The sequence below is a fragment of the Lipotes vexillifer genome, unplaced genomic scaffold (genome assembly GCF_000442215.2).
Source record: "Lipotes vexillifer unplaced genomic scaffold, Lipotes_vexillifer_v1.1 scaffold395, whole genome shotgun sequence".
NCBI lineage: Eukaryota > Metazoa > Chordata > Mammalia > Artiodactyla > Lipotidae > Lipotes > Lipotes vexillifer.
In genome coordinates this window covers 347,447-369,987 of record NW_006797390.1, presented here as the reverse complement: position 1 = coordinate 369,987, position 22,541 = coordinate 347,447, and the positions used below count along the sequence as shown (strand labels likewise).

The 22,541-nt window shown below is 39.5% G+C and overlaps 1 protein-coding gene across 2 annotated transcripts in view; it reads left to right on the top strand.

Moving 5' to 3' along the window:
- The window catches only part of BORCS5 (BLOC-1 related complex subunit 5), a 99,160-nt gene that overhangs the window by 44,757 nt on the left and 31,862 nt on the right, over positions 1–22,541 (top strand). For both annotated transcript variants that reach the window (XM_007469334.1, XM_007469335.1), the window contains one exon: positions 21,725–21,882. In XM_007469334.1, coding sequence (XP_007469396.1) covers positions 21,725–21,882 — 158 coding nt within the window. The remainder of the gene's footprint in view (positions 1–21,724; positions 21,883–22,541) is intronic.

Genomic DNA, 22,541 nt, shown 5'->3' with positions numbered 1-22,541 from the left:
CTGGTGTTCATCATGCCCATGCATTTTTTTTTACAGCTTTACCTTTTTTTCTTTTTTAATATTTATTTATTTATTTGGCTGCACAGGGTCTTAGTTGTGGTACACGGGATCTTTGTCGATGAGTGCGGGATCTTTTAGTTTTGGCATGTGGGAACTTTAGTTGTGGCACGTGGGATCTAGTTCCCTGACCAGGGATTGAACCCAGGCCCCCTACACTGGGAGCGCGGAGCCTTAGCCACTGAACCAGCAGGGAAGTCCCTCATGGCTTTACTTTTTCCTACATGTTTATGTGTCTCTAAACAATATCTAATATATTCTTTTATGTGTTTTGTCTTTATATGAATTGCATTCTACTCGATGTTTACTTCATATACTTTTATAACTTGCTTTTCTTTTTTTTGGTTTATATTTTTGAGATCCATGTTGATATATGCCTCATTTTTTCACTGCTCTGCAGTATTCCATTGTATGAATATTTCACAGTTTGTTTATCCATTGTCCTGTTAATGTTGGAGGTGTTTCATATTTTTTCACTATTAAACAGTTTTGCAGTGGGCACCTTGTACATGTCTCCTTGTGCACATGTGTGAGAGTTTTCTGGAGGGTATGTAGCTAGGAGTAAATTGCTGTCTAATAGGGCACATGTACATGTATTTTCAGCTTTACTAGATATAGTCAAATGACTCTTCAAAGTGATTGTGCTGATTTATATCCTTACTAGCTATGTATGCGAGTTCCTGCTCCACATCCTCAATCACACTAGATATTGTCCCAGCTGTTCCTTGTTTACTGATTAGTTTAAAGACAACACTGTGCTTAGCAACCACTTCAAACATAGGGTCAGATGCATACTTGTTTTTTTATATCAGACTTCCTCCTTTTAAAGGAATTCTTTTCACTTTCAGAGTTATAGAACCAAGATAACTATTAGATAGGGTTTTTTTGGCTCATATTTGTTTTTAAAAATTAATGTTTCTTTTTTATGATCACCAAGTGAATATGTGATTATTTTGGATAATTTGGAAAAGAGTTACAAAAAAAGAAAATTAAAAATTCCACCACCTATACATAGCCATTGTTAACATTTTACTATGTATTTACTTCTAGTGTAAACATATATATGATATACATTTACTCTCCAATTAGAATCATGCTAAATGTGTCATTTTATATCACAATCTCACTTAAGATTATATTGTGGCATTTCCTTTCATTGACTATTATTTTATTTATTTATTTATTCATTTATTTTGCGGTACGCAGGCCTCTCACTGTTGTGGCCTCTCCCATTGCGGAGCACAGGCTCCGGACGCGCAGGCTCAGCGGCCATGGCTCACGGGCCCAGCCGTTCTGCGGCATGTGGGATCTTCCGGGACCGGGGCACGAACCCGTGTCCCCTGCATCAGCAGGTGGACTCTCAACCACTGCACCTCCAGGGAAGCCCTTGACTATTATTTTAAAACTCAAATTTAATAGCTGTATAACATTTCTTTGTATAAAAGTTATAATTTAATCATTCTCCCCTTAGAGGACAGCTTTGATATTATTTTAGTACTGCAATAAACAATCTTCGTATATAAATCTTCTTATGGGTTTCAGTTTGTTTCTTTGGGATAGATTTCTAGAAAAGGTCAGTAAATAATGTGTGGAATTAGTTTGAAGAGATTATAAGGAAGGCATCCAGGGAGAGGAAAATAGAACATGGTTCGGGGGTCATGAGATCCATTAATTTAGCTTCTTTCATATTTGAGTGGAGTGGCAAATCTGTCCTTTAATTGAATTTGGACACCCTTCTCTTATTAGGGATGATATTAGAGGTGAACTTCACTCTACCATGGACACCAGAGAGTTGCTTGTGTATTGTAGTGTTCAAGGATTATAGAATTTTAGGGCTTCCCTGGTGGCGCAGTGGTTGAGAGTCTGCCTGTCGATGCAGGGGACACGGGTTCGTGCCCCGGTCCTGGAGGATCCCACGTGCTGCGGAGCGGCTGGGCCCATGAGCCATGGCCGCTGAGCCTGCGCGTCCGGAGCCTGTGCTCCGCAACGGGAGAGGCCACAACAGTGAGAGGCCTGCGTACCGGAAAAAAAAAAGATTATAGAACTTTAGAATTGGAAGGGACTTTTAAAATTTTATCATCCAATCTTCTACTTTGTGCAGAGTCCCCCAGTTGAGCGTATTTTGTAGACTATCTCACTGAAGTAGACTTATAGGCGTGACTTGCTAAATATCTAATCCCAGACAGGTTATTGTGATAAAAGGCAGTCTGCTCCTTTATTGGACAGCTTTGATTAGTTGAGTGTGGTTCTGTCCCTTAAGCCCAAATTTGATCTTTTATAACTTTCACTTACCATTTCTTTTTTTTTTAATTGAAAAGCTCCCTAAAAATAATGCTGGAAATACTTCACCTTTATGTATTTGTTACCTTCTACTATAATTAACATGAAAACAAACATATGTTTGACCTGCTTTTTGTCTTTGTTTCCTTCCAAGCTATAATTTAGTTTTATCTTGTCTTTGTAGTGAAAATTATATATGTGAACATAGGTAGGCTAGAAAAACCTTCCACATATTTTTATACTTGATAGACAGAAAAGTTCCAAAGTGCCTATAGGTACTACTCATTTTATCATTGTTTCTTTCTGTGTGTGTCTCTCTCTCTTTTTTTTTTTTTTTTTGCCCAGAGGTGTTATATATTACCTTCTTTAAATCCTGAATAACCTCTTAGGGTAGGCATTTCCCTCATTTGGCAGGCGAGGATGCTGAGGCTCAGAGAAGTTTCAAGACTTTTCCTGTCACACAGCTATTAAAGGTAGAGCCGGGTTTAAACACAGGTCGAATTCTAAAACCTATATATTTAACCAGTTTGCAAGTCTGTTCTCCTCACTTATTTATATTAATTTCATAATATAAAATCATAAAATCAGATGTATTTCTGTTAAAAAATGTGCATATGTTTGGGTTACTCAGTTAATATATCACATTGGTAGTGTGGTAAGATTGTTGGCTGCTTGCTTCTCTTTGGTAATCCCAGCCCCTCGCTGCTTGGTTTGGACACCCCAAGGATTTCCTTCCCATGTCTCCCTTGCACCCTATGGGGCTCCTTTCTGTCTCTGGGGAAACTGAAGCACAGGGTGAGAAAAGAGTAACAATTACTTACATAATTTTTTCTTTCTGAATATTATCAACTGATATGTCCCATAAAGAAGGATGTTTTCGCAGCTGTGTGCTTTAGGGATGGGGGGAAAGGTTGAATTTTTATAACTTGGGTATCTTCTATGACAAAGGCAGTGGCACACATGCTCAATGGGCTTGGAATGTGGAAACCCTATCTCTCAGCCCTGTGAATCTTGCGTTTGTGTCACATTGGGATCCAGATACGTTATCTCAGTGAACTTGAGACCAAGGGTCAGAGGACCAAGGAGGGGACTTGTTGATATGGTTTAATTACACTAGATCAATCAAGCTTTTGACTTAGTGAAGGCGGGATACACTGTGTGTGTGTTTAGGTAGTTGCTAGGGGAAAAGAACAAAGTTTAATCCTCGGCTTTGTTGACCTTTGGTATCACTTGTAGCAGTAGTTCCATAGCACTGCCTTTACCGAATTTTCAAAAGACTGCAGTCAAGTGATTTATAGATTAAGGCCTCATTTACTACTTGCACAAGAAGAGCCTATATCTTTCAGTACGGGTGACGTAAGTTTACTTTAGAGACGGGAATGAGTTCATTTCTTTGGAGAGATATGAACAGAATGTGTGTCTCTTGCTCTGGTGAGAAATAAATTTAAATCGGAACTTTGCTTGAAGGAAATGGAATGGAGTGGCTGAGCGCTCGAGCCTTCAGGATTAGGGAGCTTTAGCCAAGGCCCAAGGGAGCACTAATTGTGTGTTTGCAGAACTCATCCAAATGTGAGCATTCAGTATATGAAACAGCAGACATATATGGAGAACTACTTTGTATATGTCTATAAGGCACTTATGTGCCTTGGGTCTGAATTTCAGAGACAAAAGTACATGATTCCTTCCTCAAGGACCTTACCGGGTAACTGGGAGAAAGCAAGATGGTCAGTAATAATACACAAAAAGGATGCTATGGTAACTGCCAAAAATGAACCTTCCACCAAACGTATTCCAGAGATCCAGCCCCTGAAGAGTAAGATTGTCATAAATGAGCTATGTTGCTGCTGAAAACATTTTGATTCCAAAGTATAATCAAGTCTCAACTAAGCAGAACTGTCTTAAGCATAAATTAAGAGGAAAATGGTATTTTAAATAAGTAAGTTGCCAAATTTTGGACCCTAGAATTTCAAGAATTGGCAACTCCAATTCTTGGTTTGGCTACTGTATTATCTCCCTTAAAGTACAGTAATATTTCTGTCACCAAAAATCATTAATTTACAATATTTCTTCGTTAATTCCATCACTGTGATTTGTTGTCATGATTATTATTACTATTTACTTACTTAGTATAGGGGATACTAAAATCTGCCTCCTAAGGTCGTCCTGACAAGTAAGGTAAAACGTATAACATGTTCAACACAGTGCTTGGCTAAGAGAGTGCCATCATTAATGTTAGCTGTAGTTTTTCTCAAAATTTAATGCTTTATATAGTACCTGACATATAGTTAAATTTTAGTAAATTATAATAATATATGGCTTATTGTTTACAAAGGGCTTTAACATATCTTGTTTAATCCTCTCAGCTACCTTCAAGGTACATAGTTTTACCCCTGATAGAGAAATCGAGGTTAAGTGTATCAGTCAGATTTTCTGGCTGATTTAAGCCAAGAAAGAATTTATTGAAAGGACAACGGCTAGTTTACAGGATCTCCAGAAGAGCTCTAGGATCAGGTTTTGGACAACCTACCCAAGCATTATGGCCAGAATCAGGCCACGGAACTGACCCACTGAGGTCACTGCTTGCTCTCACGACCAAGCAGTTGACATGCCTTGTGCCACAAATGGTGCTAGCTGGCCGTAAAGACTGAACTCTGCCACTGGTTCTGCTTCTGTTGCTTCCTCAGAAACACTGGTTCTCCAGAAACTGCTGTCACCAGAGAATGTACCTCTTGGAAGGCCCCTATTTTGCAACATTTGCTCCCTATTTAGAGGCTGGGGCATGTGTATGGATTGGTGGAACTTCTGTTACGACCTTGTGTTCTGGCTGCAGGGCAGGTGGGAAAAAAGAGGCTCTTGGTTCTTCAGCTTTGGTATAATAGGTGACTGGGTTCTCATATGTGACGCTTTGCTTTATTGCCAGCTCCCTGGGTCTTAAGTCTCTCTGTTTATAGAAAAAATACTCTTTATTTCCTGTTAAATGTATATAAGCTGAGTAGAAATCGTTTTCCTTATTAGTAGACTTCATGTGTAGAAAAATCAGTTTTTTTCCCTAAAATCCATCTTGTGCTTAGAAATTAGCTGTTATAAATTAACAGTATTGCCTCAGCATTTTAAGCTACTAATAAATGAGAGCTTTCCGTATGATCAGGGTGTTTTCTTCATTGTAAACAATCCTGTGTGTCTCATTATCCACGGGACAGGGTATGTAATCCTTCAAGGAAGCCATGAGTTAGCACCTACAAGAAGGGCAACCCCTCTGAGCAAGGAAGTCGTGGTATTAATATGTCAGACGGCTTTTTTGTTGCATCCTTTTCTTAGTGCTTCATTTGTTTTTGTGGAAAGTGAATCTGTGGGTTCATCTTTCTGAAAACCTAAAAAAAAAAAAATAATTCGGGTTTCCAATGTGCTTGCTGTTGGCTCTAAAAAGATAGCCTCTCCTCTTTTAGAGTCGGTCTTAGTGTGCCTTGCAGAGCCTGTATTTCTAAGAAGCTGTGTACACAGTCTTCAAACTACTGTAAGTAGAATCATATGTTAAATGCCAGTTTTTAAAAGAGCACTTCGTTCCTTAAAGCAAACTCTTTTAGCAGGGGAAGAAGCCTTTGGCGCTGCAAACAACCATCCTCACTTTGTCTGGAAAGCTGCAGTTTTGGGGTATTGATGTTTCAGCAAGTGGAGAACACCTGGGCGTGGTGAATGCTAGCTACCAAGTTTCAGGGAGGACCCAGGTGCCTCATTTTTACAGGCTGGCAGTCATTCTTCCAGACAAGTGAGACAGAGTGGGCTTTCTGCGTTCCTTCAGTGAGACGTGCTGAAAGGTTGTGGCATCCAAACTACGTATGTTTGTAGCAGACTGCTTTTTTTTTTGGACGCACCATGTGGCATGCGGGGTCTTAGTCCCCCAACCAGGGATTGAACCTGTGCCCCCTGCAGTGGAAGTGCAAATTCTTAGCCACTGGACCGCCAGGGAAGTCCCTAGACTGCATTTCTTTTATTTGCATACTCAGAGTAAGGGTCTTCTGAATTTGAATATGTTCCTTTCTGCAAATAATTCTAAATCAGTCTTTGTAAAAATAAAAAAAGGAATAAAAAGAAGCATGCATGGTATAGCAGTCTAGAATATTACTTTGTCTTTCTCCTCATAGAATCATGGAATTTTCAAAGTGTAGACTTGGAAGAAAACATGGTTCAACTCAGTTTTCAGAGAAGGAAGTGAGACTTATTTTTTTCCCCTTGGTTTATCCTTTTTTATATTGGTATATAAATATTGGTATATATAAATTGGTATATATAAATATTGGTATATACATATTGGTATATCCTTTTTTATATCCTTGGTTTATATTTTTTCTTTTGTTCCCTATTGGCCACATGTTTTTTGACCACTTTATTAGAGGGGTATTGTGAAATATTTTTGTTTAGCAAAAATTAAACTCAATCTACTTGACTTTTTTTGCTGTGTAAAACATACATAACATAAAATTTACCATCTTAACCCTTTTTGAGCCTGAAACTCAGTGGCATTAAGTCCATTCACATTTTTGTGCAACATCACCACTGTCCATCTCTAGAACTTTTCCATCATCCGAAAGTGAAATTCTGTACCCATTAAATAGTAACTTCTTATTTTCTCCTCCCCTCAGCCCCTGGCAACCATTATTCTACTTTCTTTCTCTATGAATTTGACTGTTCTTTGTACCTCATGTAAGTGGAATCATACAATATTTTCCCATTTGCGTCTGGCTTATTTCACTTAGCATAATGTTCTCAGGTTTCGTCCATGTTGTAGCGTATGTCAGAATTTCCTTCCTTTTTAGGCTGAATAATGTAACATTGTATGTATATACCACATTCTGCTAATACATTCATCCATTGGTGGATGCTTGGTTTGCTTCCACTTTTTTTTTTTGCGTTATGCGGGCCTCTCACTGTTGCGGCCTCTCCCATTGCGGAGCACAGGCTCCGGACGTGCAGGCTCAGCGGCCATGGCTCACGGGCCCAGCCGCTCCGCGGCAGGTGGGATCTTCCCGGACCGGGGCACGAACCCGTGTCCCCTGCATCGACAGGCGGACTCTCAACCACTGCGCCACCAGGGAAGCCCCTGCTTCCACTTCTTAACTCTCATGAACAATGCTGCCATGAACATGAGTGTACAAATATCACTTTGAGACCCTGCTTTCACTTCTTTTGGGTCTATACCTGGAAATGGAATTGCTGGTAATCGTATGGTAATTCTGTGTTTAATTTTTTGAGGAACTACCATGCTGTTTTCCACAGTGGCTGTACCGTTTTACATTCCCATCAGCAGTGCACATGGGTTCCAATTTCTCTGCATTCTCACCAACACTTGTTGTTTTCTGCTTTTTTGATAGAAGCCGTCCTAATGAGTGTGAGGTAGTATCTTACTGCAGTTTTGATTTGCATTTCCCATATGATTAGTGATTTTGAGCATCATTTCATGTGTTTATTGGCTATTTGTATATCTTCTTTGGAGAAATATCTATTCAAGTCTTTTGACCATTTTTGAATCAAGTTGTTTGGTTTTTATGTTGAGTTTTAGGATTTTTTGACATTGTTCTAAATATTAACCCTTTGGGCTGTCTTTTTACTCTGATGATAGTGCCGTTTGATGCATAAAATTTTTTAATTATCATGAAGTCCAGTTTGTTTGTTTTCTCTTGTTGCTTGTACCTTTGGTGTCATATACAAGAAATCCTTGTCAAATCAAATGTTGTGAAGCATCTGCCATTTGTTTTCTTCAAAGAGTTCTATAGTTTAGGTCTCTGACCCATTTTGAGTTAATTTTTGTATGTGATGTTAGATAAGAGTTCAACTTCATTCTTTTGCATGTGGATATCCAATTTTCTCAACACCATTTCTTGAAAAGACTTGAAAGACATTTCTTTCCCCCATTGAATGGTCTTGACACCCTTGTAGGAAATCATTTGACCATATATGTGAGGGTTTGTTTCTGGGCTCTCTCTTCTGTTCCATTGATCTATATGTCTATGTTTATGCCTGTAGCACATTGTTTTGATTACTGTAGCTTTGTAGTAAGTTTTTTTTTCTTTCTTTGCGGTATGCGGGCCTCTCACCATTGTGGCCTCTCCTGTTGTGGAGCACAGGCTCCTGATGCGTAGGCTCAGCGGCCATGGCTCAAAGGCCCAGCTGCTCCGTGGCATGTGGGATCTTCCCGGACCAGGGCACGAACCTGTGTCCCCTGCATCGGCAGGCGGACTCTCAACCACTGCACCACCAGGGAAGCCCTGTAGTAAGTTTTGAAATGACAGAGTATGAGTTTTCCAGCTTTGCTCTTCTTTTTCAGGATTGACTACTGAGGTTTCTTTGAGATTCCATAAGAATTTTAGGATGTGGTTTTCTATTTCTGCAAAAAAATGTTGGGATTTCCCTGGTGGTGCAGTTCGGTGGCGGGTTTGTGCCCCAGTATGGGAGGATCCCACATGCCACGGAGCGGCTGGGCCTGTGAGCCATGGCCGCTGAACCTGCGCGTCCAGAGCCTGTGCTCCGCGACGGGAGAGGCCACAACAGTGAGAAGCCCGCGTACTGCAAAAAAAAAAAAAAAAAGTTGGAATTTTGGTAGGCATTGCATTGAATCTGTAGATCACTTTGGGTAGTATTGATATCTTAATAATATTATGTCTTTCAGTTCATGAAAGATGAGTTGTCTTTCCATTTATTTATGTCTTCAACTTCTTTCAGCAGTGTTTTGGAGTGTTCGTTGTACAAGTCTTTCATCTCCTTGGTTAATTCCTAAGTATTTTATTCTTTTTGATACTTCTGTAAATGTAATTGTTTTCTTAATATCTTTTTTGGATTGTTCATTGTTAGTGTATAGAAATGCAACTGATTTTTGTTTTGACTTTTTTTTAACATTTTGAGTTTTTAAAATTTATTTTTGGCTGTGTTGGGTCTTTGTTGCTGCTCACTGGCTTTCTCTAGTTGCAGCGAGCGGGGCTGCTGTTCGTTGTGGTGCACAGGCTTCTCATTGAGGTGGCTTCTCTTGTTGAGGAGCACAGGCTCTAGGTGCATGGACTTAAGTAGTTGTGGCACGCAGGCTCAGTAATTGTGGCTCAAGGGCTCTAGAGCGAAGGCTCAGTAGCTCTGGCACACGGGCTTAGTTGCTCTGCAGCATGTGGGATCTTCCTGGGCCAGGGCTCGAACCTGTGTCCCCTGAATTGGCAGGCGGATTCCTAACCACTGCACCACCAGGGAAGCCCTTGTGTGTTGACTTTGTATCCTTCTACCTTACTAAATTCAGATACTAGGTCTAAAATTTTTTTTTAATCTTTAAGGTTTTCTATATTAGTTCTTATTATTCTAGTTCCTTAAGTTGTAATGTTAGGTTTTTGACTTGATATCTTTTTCTCCTTTTTAGTGGAAGCTTTTGTAGCTATAAATGTCCCCCTTAACACTGCTTTGCTGCGTCCCTTAAGTTTTGGTATACTATGTTTTTGGTTTCTTTGTCTCTAAGTATTTTAAAATTTCCCTTGTGATTTCTTCTTTGATCCATTGGTTGTTTAATAGTGTGTTGTTTAATTTCCACAAGTTTGAATTTTTCAGTTTTCCTTCTGTCATTGATTTCTAACTTCATCCTGCTGTGATTAGAGAAAATACTTGGTATGATATCTGTAACTTGTAAGTCTGTCCTGGGATATGTCCCATGTGCCCTTGAAAAGAACGTGTGTTCTATTGTTGTTGGGTAGAGTGTTCTGTATATATTAGATGTAAGTAACTTACTGTGTTGTTCAGTTCCTCTGTTTTCTTACTTATCTTTTGTCTGATTGTTCTATCCATTATTGAGAATGGGGTATTGATATATCCAACTATTATTGCAGAACTGTCTATTTCTCACTTTAATTCTGTCAATTTTTGCTTAATGTATTTCGATGGTCTGTTATTAGGTGCATAAATGTTTACAATTGTTACGTATTTTGCTGTATTGAATCTTTTATTAATATATAATGTCCTTCTTTGTCTCTTATAAACTTTTAAAATTTAAAGTATATTTTTTCTGAATTAGTATGACTACCCTTGCTCTCTTTTTGTTACTATATGCCTGGAATGTCCTTTATCATCCTTTCTCTTTTAACTTATTTGTGTCTTTGGATGTAAAGTGAGTCTTTTGTAGATAGCATATGGTTGGATTATCCTTTCTTTTTTAAATCCATAATGCCAACCTCTGTCTCTTGATTTGAGAGTTTATTCCATTTACATTTAAAGTAATTAGGGATGAGGAGGGACTTCTGTCATTTTGCTTTGTTTTCTTTTATGCCTAATAGCTTTTTGTCCCTCATTTCCTGCATTACTGTCTTATTTTGTGTTTAGTTGATTTTTTTGTAGTGAAATTTTAAAATTCCTTTCTTACTTTCTTTTGTATATTCTGTAACTATTATATTTGTTGTTACTATGGGGATCATATTTAACATACTAAAATAACAACACTCTATATTGAATTTATATCAGATTAACTTCAGTACCATAAAAACTCTGCTCCTTTACAACTCCATCTTCACTCCTTTCAGTTGTAGATGTCACAAAATTACATCTTTATACATTTCCCAAAAACATAAACTAATAATTTTTTTAAATATATGTCTCTTAAATCATGTAGAAAACAAAGTGGAGTTTCATACCATTGTTATAATAATGCTAGCTTTTATAATTGTCTGTGTAGTTACCTTTACTGAGATATTTATTTATTCATATAGTTCCAATTTACTGTCATGTATCCTTTCATTTCAACCTGCAGGACTTCTTTTAGCATTTCTCGCAGGGCAGATCTAGTGGTAATGAATTCCCTCAGCTTTTGTTTATCTGGGAATATCTTAATTTCTCCCTCACTTTTGAAAGATATCTTTGCTGCAAATAGCATTCTTGGTTGACAGTTTTGAATATAAAAGCACTTTAAATATATCAGCCCACTGCCTTCTAGCCTGTGAAGTTTCTGTTCAGAAATCTGCTGATAATCTTATAGAGGATTCCTTGAATGGAATGAGTTGCTTTTCTCTTGCTGCTTCCAAAATTCTCTCTTTGTCTTTGACTTTCAACAGTTTGATTATACAGATCTTACTCAATTTACAATGGGGTTATTTTCCTATAAACCTCGCGTAAGTTGAAAATATCACAAATTCATTTAATACACCCAACCTACCAAATACCATAGCTTAGCCTAGCATACCTTAAACATGCTCAGAACACTTACATTAGCCTACAGTTGGGCAAAGTCATCTAACCCAAAGCCTATTTTATAATAAAGTGTTGAATATTTCATGTAATTTATTGAATACTTTTCTGAAAGTGCAAAACAGAATGGCTGTATGGGTGCAGAATGGATGTAAGTATACCATTTTGATCACATGGCTGACTTGGAGCTGTGGCTCACTGCTGGTGCCCAGCATCTTGAGAGAGTATCATACTGAATATCACTAGCCTGAGAAAAGATCAAAGTTCAAAATATGGTTTCTACTGAATGTGTATTGCTTCTGCACCACCGTAAAGTAAAAAAATCAAGTTGAACCATCATAAGTTGTGGACCACCTGTAATGTGTCCTGGTATGGATCTCTTTAAGTTCATCCTACTTAGCATTTGTTGGGCTTCTTGGATATATATATTCATGCCTTTCATCAGATTTGGGAAGTTTTCAGCCAATGTTTCTTCAAATATTTTCTCTGCCTTTTTCAAGAGAAAAGTCCTTTTGGGACTTCTGGAGTATGTTTGTTGTTCTGCTTGATGGTGTCCCACAGGTCCCTTAGGCTCTTTTTACTTTTCTTCAATCTTATTTATTTCCGTTCCTCAGACTTGGCAATTTCCATTGTCCTACTTCTCGTTCACTAATTCTTTTGCCTGCTCAAATCTGCCTTTGAATCCCTCTACTGAAATTTTCATTTCAGTTGTAGTTTTCAGCTCCAAAATTTTTTGTTTCTTTCTTTTTAGGTTTTCTGTCTCTTGAGATATCTCCATTTTGTTTATACCTCATTATTCTTGACTTTAATCCTTTGAGCATCTTTAAGACAGTTTAAAAATCTTTGTGTAGTAGATCTGCCATCAGATCCTTTTCTGTTTCTGTTGTTTGGGACAGTTTCTGTTGTTTGTACCTTGGAATGCTTTTCTGTTTCTTGTGGCTTTTGTGATTTTTTGTTGAAAACTGGACATTGAATTTAACAGTGAGGTAACTCCAGAAATCAACTGCTTCTTCTCCAGGGTTTACTGGCTTTTGTTTTTGTTTTCTGCTTTTGTTTGATTGTTGTAGGCTATCTCTCTGCTGAGGATTAGGGCTTCCCAGATCTTTTCTGAGCCTGTACCTTTCCTGGGCATGCACAGTGACTTTCTGATTTCCCCCAAATATGTGGCTGCTTTTGAATGTTCTCATGTTCAATGTCTAGCTCCAAGAGGGGAAAAAGAGAAAAACGAAAGGGAAGAAAAAAAGTACCAGTCCTTTAAGTCCCTTGGAAGTCACTTCAGCTGGAGAGTGAGGGGCCTGCAATAATGGAGGATGTGCAACAACAGTGGCCACTGCCTCCGTGTCTGTACCATTTTGATCAGAAGAACCAATTGGTGGTCAGAATACAGACCCCTGATGTTTGAAGGTTAGGGTCCTTTTTGCCCACCCTGGCTCCTGAAAGCTGTGTGTAAGTTGCTCACAGCTGCCTGCCACAGGGGTTGGGGGATGGATAGGTGCTGCTGTGCTAAGAGCTGAAAGTGACTGAAATTAACCACAGTTTACCATCCAGGCCTTCTCCTGGAAGTTGAAACCTTCTATAGACTACAGAGCTCCAAAGTATAATAGTTACATCAGACAGATTCTGCCTGTGCAATTGTTGTTTAGGTGGGGAGACAGATTCCTGGTGCTTCCCATTCTACCATTTTCCGTGAATGCTCTCTGTGTTTAGTTTTTAAAGGAACTTCCATATTGCCATCCACAGTGGGTGCACCAGTTTACATTCTCACCAGCAATGCATAAAGGTTTCAATTTCGCCACATCTTCACCAGTACTTATTATTTTCTCTTTGGGTAATAGCCACTTTATTGGTTAAAAGTGGTATCTCGTGGTGTGTGTTTCTTTTGTTTGTTGTGGTTTTTTTTTTTTTTTTTGCATTCCCCTAAGGATTAGTGATGTTGAGCATCTTTAAGGTGTTTGTTGACTTCTTTGCATCTTTGGAGAAACGTCTGCTTAAGTCCTTTGCCCATTTTTGAATTGGGCTTTTGTTGTTCTATTTCATTTTAGTCCCTATTTATATCAGCGTTCTTTGTATTTAACTCCCGCTTCTTCTAGTAATCTGCTTGAGGTGTAGGATCACTTCTTTATTATTTTCTACAGTGCTGGTATATAGCAGGAGGTGCTAGCAAATATCCATATATGGTAGGGTTGGCCAGTCATACAGCCAGATTTGAAACCCTGCTTATTTGATCGTGGCAAGAGTTGGTAGTTGGGGACCTGGGGACACTGAGAAAATTAACATGAATTGAGTACCTACTCTGTGCCAGATACTCTGCCAGGCATAACTTGATATAATTCTCACAGTACTCCTTTAATGTGCATAGTATTTAATTTATTGATGAAGGGTTTGAGTTCAGGGAAGTCAAGTGACTACTCTCACATGACACAAGTGGTAAATGGCAATCCCTGGATTCAAATTCCCAGGTCTGTTTGACTCCAGAGCTTGTACTTTTTTTTCATTATGTCATGCTGCCTCCCTTCCCTGGCCTGAAAGTTCAACAGGAAAGCAAGGCTTTGAACCTGGGAACTATTGAAGGAAGATGATGAGTTGAACCTTTTGCTTCACTCTTTGGGAGGAGACTTTAAAAAGCTGAGTTCATAACGGTGGATAGGATTCCTTGAGGATAGTGAGGTGTCTCATTTGTGGTTACTGATCATTTTTGTAAAAGCTGTATCTACTTTTGGTTGTTGACATCCGCTGTTCTTGTTTCTTTGGTACCATAAACCAGGGCCGTTGACCATGGACAAATGGGTGCCTGAACCTAGAGGGATGAAATGCTTTCTGTAACCTACCACAGATTCCCTCCAAGCCTCAGTGCCCCTTTACCTCCTGAGTCTTAAGAAAGGCAAGATTAAAGGGAACAGATATTTATCAGGATCCTGTATGCTAGGCAAACCCTAAAAGGGAGGTGATTATTATCCCAGTTTTACATGAGAAAACTGAGGCTCAGAGGTATAAGGTAAATTGTCCAAATTCACACAGCTCAAATAATAATGGGGCTCAAATCACATTTTCCCATGTTCCCTGTCTTAGTCCATTTGGGCTTCTATAACAAAATACCACAGATTGGATGTCTTCAAACAATGGAAATTTATTTCTCACAGTTGTGGAGGCTAGGAAGTCCAAGATCAAGGTGCTGGCAGATAGATTCAGTGTCTGGTGAGGGACCACTTCCTGATTCACAGACAGCAGTCTTTTTGCTGTGTCCTACATGGTGGACAGGCCAATTGAACCCTCTGGGGTTTCTTTTATAAGGACACTAATCCCATTCATGATGGCTCTACCCTCATGACCTAATCACCTTCCAAAGGCCCTGCCTCCTTATACTATCACATTAGGTTTCAGCATATGAATTCTGGGGGAGACACAGACATTCAGTCTTTAGCACTACCTTAATGAGAAAGTTCTTCTTTCTTGGCCCTCTGGTAGGTATTGGAAACCGTTAGGAGGGAGGTCCTGGGAGCATTGTTTCTCTCCACACCAAACATTGTGATAGGTTGGCTGTTATTCTAGGGCTCCCTACACTTGCAGTCTCTTCTGCCACATAGATTAACCAAAACAATGACGGTAGCCATTCTGGGTGGCTGCTTCTCCTGGGTGAGATTGGTGTACCTCTGAGGTGACTGAATGGAGATAAAAGTTCCTAAGGGAACCAGTCATGGAGGGCACCCTTTTTCTGAATACCCCAAAGGAATTGATCACTAACACACATCATAAGGTCCTGTCCAGGTGGGTCAGGTGTTTTTAGACTTTTCCCTTTCTTTAAGGGAAGATGAGAGAGTGCCTTTGAGAACTAGAGTTCATATCAGGTAAATAATACACATGGTTTATGTGCTTTTGACTTTGAAATATACTGTGACCAGCAGAGTCAAAAATCCCGTATTAGTTTGGGGGGAGATTTCTTTTTAAATTATCTGTTGCCTAATTGTACCTTCACAATAACTTTTGTCAAAGTTACATACATTCTGCTTTCTGGATTCTGTAGGAGGAAATGGAGCTTGTTATACTGTTATCCAGATGTGAGCCCATTACTCACAGTACTCATTTCCAGTCCTGGAAGCAGCTAAGCGTCTAAAAGTTAAGGAATTCAGTTTGATAATAGCAGAGGTTAATACCCATATGGCTCTGTACAATACTTTAGAAAAACTTTTTTTTTTCCTACCTGACATTTCAGAAAGAAAAAGATTGCTCAGCAAAATATTTTCCAAATTTCTAACCTGATGATTTTTCCACTCAACACTTTACACAAAGAGCTAGGTACAGATGGCAATTTGCTGGGTCTGTGTAATATTCAGGCTTGGTCCTCACCCATTCCCTAGAGCCCACTCTCCATTCCTGTATAAACAAAGTGGTTTCAACAAGGTCTTAGGAAATGTCTCCAGTATTTACCATTTGCAAACATGGAATCTATTAAATCATGTTTTTAACTCAATAAACATCTACTTTGTATGCATCACTGTTTTAAGATAAGGAAGAATTAGAAAACGGAGGGTAATGGCCCTGTTCCCTAGCACAATAAAGAAGACGTAATTTAGAAACTTTTATTTAACATGAAAAACTAACCATAGATATGTAGAAGAATGGAGTATTAGGGATGAAGTGTCATAATCTCTAATTTTTTTCATATTGCTCAGGAAAAGAAAAAATAAAGATGAAGTAGATGTGATAAAATATCGGTTGCTGATTCTAGATGGTATCTGGGTATATATTTTTTTCTTACTTTTCTGTATGTTTGAAAATTTATGTAATAAAATGTAAAAAAAGAAAAAAAAACTTAACCATAAAGACCATTTATAAAACTATACAAAAGATAATTTCAAGGGGATATAGGGTTCATTCTCTGTTACCTAAGCTAAGGGTTTAGGTTATTATTAGAGTTGGTAAGTAAGAATTGAAACCGAGGTGTAAGCCTAGAGGCCCTCAGAGGCCGGGCCGGTAATGTGAATGAGTGAAGCTGGCTGTCCATGTTCAGGTAGGGGTTGAGAGAGCAGGAGAGCACACGCCTCATTTAAAGCATCTACAATTAAAAAAAAAAAAAATTTAATGTGCATTCAAAATAAAAACAATTCGGAGGCCTGGCAGTATGCGGTCTTCTGAAAATGAAAATATTTACCATCTCTAAATGTACCCAGCTTTCTGTCCTCCCTATTCCTTTTATCAGAAGATATAGGAGTGGGTCAGTCATCAAAATGGGGGAGGCGGGTTCCTGACACTTGAGAGTGATGGGAAAACTTTGTACTCGTTGCCTGTAGGATTGGCCTGTCTTGCCATAGCACTGTAGCTTCAGGAGTAGAAAAAGTGGCCCATCTTTTTCTCTCTGTCTTGCTCCTTCTGTGTTCTAGGGCAGGATTTGTGGCAGATTTTCAGAGATTCCTGTGAGTCTAAGGAGCACATTCTGATAATAGACCCACGTACCTGGGCTTTGTTTTTAGGTGATTTGGGGGAGGGTACAATTGTGCTTTAAAAGGGTGATTGGAAGTGTAATTTCTTTGACTTTGGAGTTGGCTGGGCAGCTTGATTTGAACACCTTAGTGTGCCCTCTAGACTTGGCAACTTTTCCCCCACTTCCCCCACCTTTTTTTTTTTTAAGAGGAAGAGTCAGGGTTTTGGTTTGAGAGCTAACGCTGGATTTGGGGCCCTCTGCTTCAGGCCTCTGGTGACCTGGGCTGGCCCTGGAGCTTTCCTCCTTGCCGCCCTTCAGTGCAGCCTCTGGAAATCTTCCTCACTCACCTGGGAGGAGCAGATGCGGACTGAGACCACGCCTCACTCCCAAGTATATGTGGAGAAGACAGAGTAGGGACCCTGAGAAGCCTTATTTCCTCCTAAAGTCTCCCTCAGCTCACTCTTCCCTTGGAATACCAGCAACAGAACTGCATCCTCTTAGCCTAGCTGGAGAACCTTTTATGTACCAGGTGCTATAATGCACGAGATAAAAAGTAAAACATGGTCCCTGTTCTCCAGCAGCTCACAGTTTGTTGGGAGACTTTTAATCACCTTGGAGAAGATACTGTTTGAAGGTACATCCAGCCATATAGGCCCTGGTGAGCATGAAGATAGGGAACTGGTTTTGACGGACAGAGTTGGGGTTACTTGGGGTGGGGAAGGGGAGAGAACACCCAAGAGGACATCACTGATAGATGAGAAGGACCTTGGCTGCTTTTTGTTAAAATGACTTTATTTATATAAACATTTTGGAAAGGGGAATACATTCATATGGTTTAAAAAATGTTAAAAGTATACTCTGAAATTCTCCTTCCCTACCCTTGTTCTCCATCTGTCTCGTTCTTGGAGTCATTCCAGAGTTTCTTTATAACAATACAAGTAAATATGAATATATGTTTTTATTTACTTGTACCCCTCCCCAATTTTTACACGGTGGTAGCACACTCCATACACTATTCTATATACCTTTCTTTTATTTTTATTTTTAATAAAATTTTTTGTTTATTTATTTTTGGCTGCATTGGGTCTTCGTTGCTGCCCGCAGGCTTTCTCTACTTGCGGCGAGCAGGGGCTACTCTTCGTTGTGGTATGCGGGCTTCTCATTGTGGTGGCTTCTCGTTGTGGAGCACGGGCTCTAGGCATGCAGGCTTCAGTAGTTGTGGCGTGAGGGCTCAGAAGTTGTGGCTCGCGGACTCTAGAGCGCAGGCTCAGTAGTTGTGGTGCACGGGCTTAGTTGCTCCGCGGCATGTGGGAACTTCCCGGACCAGGGCTCGAACCTGTGTCCCCTGCATTGGCAGGCAGATTCTTAACCACTGCGCCACCAGGGAAGTCTATACCTTCCTTTTATTACTTAATATCTTAGGGAGATTTTTCCATGTGAGTATGTACCTTCCTCATTCTTTTCTGTGGTCACATAATTCCATTTATGGATGTTCCTTGGTTAATTAGCAAGCTCCCTACTGATGGATTCTGAGGTGTTTGCTTATCTTTTACTATTACAGTCACTGCTACAGTGAATACTCTTATACATAATTATATGTCATTTAGTATGTGTGCTAATGTATATATAAATTCCTAGTAGAGAAATTGCTGCATTAGAGGCTTTATGCATTTGTAATTTTGATATCTTTGCCAAATCACCCTTCATGGCAGTAACAACTTACATAAAAATCAGCAATGCCTGTTTCCTTATAGTTCTACCTAGAGAGTTTTTATCACACTCTTGGATTTTTACCTATTTGATAGGTGTAATACCGGCTTGAGGTGAAGCTTTAATTTCTGTTTTTCTTATTATGAGTGAGGTTCTGCATCTTAGAGTTGAGGCATTGGTATTTACTTTTCTGTGAAACGCCATTCATATCCTCTGTCCATCTTTCTTTGCTGATATTTTACTTGCCAATTTCTAGGAGCTCTTTATCCAGTAGGAAGCTTACCCTTTGTGATATGAGTAGCAGTGAGTTTGTTTGTTTGTTTGTTTTTAACTTATATTGTTTTTGCCATGAGGAATCTTGTTTTTTATCTTGTTGGATATATCAGTGTTTCCTTTATGGCCTTTGCATTATCCTGGCCCACTTTTGATGGCACAGAATCATTCATTCCTCTTCCCACATTGCCTCCTCACTCTTTTTTTTTTTTTTTGTCTGTGCTGCACGGCTTGCAGGATCTCAGTTCCTGGACCAGGGATTGAACCCGGGCCACAGCAGTGAAAGCGCCAAATCCTAAGCACTAGACTACCAGAGAACTCCCCGTTCTCACTCTTTTTCTACTTCAATCCTCGATTGACAACAAAAAGCTGTTCCTTTCTTCTGAAGTCTGCATTCCTGGAACTGTATTCTTTGCCAGTAGTAGGGTAGCTCTTGATAATTTTGTTAGGAGATTTTAGTTGTCTGAAAAGTCCCCCATTTTCTAGGTTACGGGCACTCTAGAAAACAGTTTGGCCATTTCTCATAAAACTAATTGTCATGCAACCCAGCAGTTGCACTGTTGGGCATTTATCCCAGAGAAAGGAAAACCTAACGTTTACGCAAAAACCTGTACGACAGCTGTATAGCAACTTCGTTTGTCATGTCTCCAAACTGGAAACAACCCAAATGGCCTTCAGTGGGTGAATGGTTAACCAAACTCTGGGATGTACATACTGTGGGATACTACTTAGAAATAAAAGGAACAAACTACTGATGCATGCAACAACTTAGATGAATCTCTAAGGTATTGGGTAACATCTTACAGAAAAACCCGATGAACTTTTTGGCCAACCCAATACTATGTTGGGTGAAAAAAATCCCAAAAGGTTTACATGTTAGATTATTCCATTTTTGAACATTTTTGAAATGACAAAATTTTATTTATTTATTTATTTAACTCTCCTTTATTCTTTTTTGTTTTTAATTAAATTTATTTATTTTATTTTTGGCTGCGTTGGGTCTTCATTGCTGCCCATGGGCTTTCTCTAGTTGCAGCGAGCAGGGGCTACTCTTTGTTGTGGTACGCAGGCTTCTCATTGCGGTGGCTTCTCTTGTTGTGGAGCACGGGCTCTAGGCGCGTGGGCTTCAGTAGCTGTGGCTCGTGGGCTCCAGAGCGCAGGCTCAGTAGTTGTGGTGCACGGGCTTAGTTGCTCCGCAGCATGTGGGATCTTCCTGGACCAGGGCTCGAACCCATGTTCCCTGCACTGGCAGGCGGATTCTTAACCACTGTGCCACCAGGGAAGCCCCTGAAATGACAAAATTTTAGAAATGGTGAACAGATTAGTGGAGGATTGGGGAAGGCTTCCCAAGACAGACTTTGATGTGGGCGAGTTCATCCTGATGGTGCGCAGCGCGTGTGCTGTCGTGTTTATTTCGGAGGACCCGTGTTGTGCCATTGGCTCTGGTGTGAGGGTACTGCTCTCAGCGGGGTGGGGAGTGCCTGAGAGCCCCAGGGCCCTGCTAGGGATTCTCTGAAGTCAGAACTGTTTTCACAGTAATACTTAGACATTTGCTAATTGCTCTCACTCTCTTACAAGTGTAAAGTGGAGTTTTTCAGAGGCTGCATGATGTGAAATAGCAACAGATTAAATGCAGAAGCAAGTCTGAGAATGCAGCTGTTTTCTATGACGCCAAGACATTTAAAAGACTTACAAAAATGTAAACGAGTGCCACTCTTCTCACTTTTTTGTTTTGGGGAGTAGAGTTATTTTCTTTAAAATATGTTATTTATGTTAACATGTAATGGGATTATTATTTTTTTTAATGATTTAATAAATATTCAGGAATCTTGTTTTAATTTTTAACAGATGAATATTGATTTAAACTACGTATACAAGTGCTCTTTGGGGGTCCTCAGTAATTTCTAAGAGGGTAGAGGGGTCCTGACACCAGAAAGTTTGTGAACCTTCAGGGTGACAGTAAGCGCTTGACCATACGTCAGGAGGCTTGAGTTCTAGTCAGGACTTTGCTGTGTGACCCTGAGCACGTCATTTAGCCTCTTTCATTGGTATTTTATCTTTTGTAAATGCTAATAATTATCCGGTTCTACACACCTTAAAGAAAGGGAAGATAATTCTGTGTGAAAGACTTTGAAAATATAACGTCCTGTTCAAATTTAAGTGAATTTAATAGTTACACGAGTAAACTGATGTTGAAAGAAAATGTAAAGGTTGAGGCTTATGGTGTGTTAGTGGACATCCTGTTCACCTTTTAAATGTTTTCCTTTTTGCATCTCCTCCTAACAGTTTCTATATATATATATATATATATATATATACATTCTTTCTGTTTCTCAGACAACCATTTTAATTAGTTAAAGGAATTAAGTAGGTACATCTTCCAGATTTTTCAGTCAAGAGGGGGTTTATACTCCTGATGCTTTAAAGTAGTGCCGTAAGGTTAGGTGCTCTGTCTTGGAGAAATCACTTATTATGTGACTTTAGGAAAGTTACTTAACCTCGCGGCGTCTTGGGTTTCTCACCTATAAAATGGGGCTAATAATAATTTACTTTCCTGAGCGATTATCTGAAAAGTAATGCACAGGAGGCACTGTGCCAAGTGCTTGGCACATAAGATGCTCCATAAATGATAGTTGCTGTGATTGTCACAGGTATATGACAAAAGATGCAAGATTAAATTTAAGCCTCTTACCCTGCCTTCAGTGAACTTGTTATTAAGCTACTATTCACAAGCTTATTAGTAATTCCCATTTCATTTGGTTTTATTCTTTTTTTGCTTCCAAGGGCTGTTGAGTGGCCAGACTTCTCCAACAAACGCCAGACTGGAGAAGTTGGATTCTCAGCAGGTGCTGCAGCTCTGCCTCCGTTATCAGGATCACCTCCGTCAGTGTGCAGAGGCTGTTGCTTTTGATCAGAACGCTTTGGTCAAACGAATCAAAGAGGTAACTTATTGTGAGAAAATATCATGGCTGACTCAATCTTGTGCTTCCCTGTGACTCCTGAGTCCTTTTCTCCTGTGGTTTAGAGCCAATGATCCCAACTTTCTGGGAAATAGTCATTTTCTATCTAAATGTCTTGACATCTGTCCCCATTGCTTTGAGAAGATTGTCTTTCCCAGCCGTGGAATGTGATGCTGGAAAAGAGTGGTCCATGGAGTAGACTAATCTGGAGTTTGAATCCTGGTTCACCACTTATTTGCTTGGGAAAGTTACTTCACTTCTCTTGGTCTCAGTTTTCCTCATCTGAAAAATGGGTCTAACCGTAGTAATCGACCCGCAGGGTTGAGTGAATATTAAATTGCTTAGTAAGTGTTAACTGTTATTAGTATGTGTGAAGTCCTGCCGTACTGATTTTCTTTGGCTAACATTAATTGATTTCAACCCTTTCCTGCGTGTAATTTATATTTTGTTTTCCAGTCGGGTATCAGTTCTTTGAGAGCAGGAGTCCTGACTTCTCCCTCAATTATATTTTTCATTGTGTTAGCAGGAAAAGCTCGGTGATTCTTATTGGTTGGATAGAAACAATTATGCCTACTTAACCCACAGCGTTTTTGTGAGGAAAGACAAGATAATTTATGTGAAAGTACTTAGTAAATGAAAGA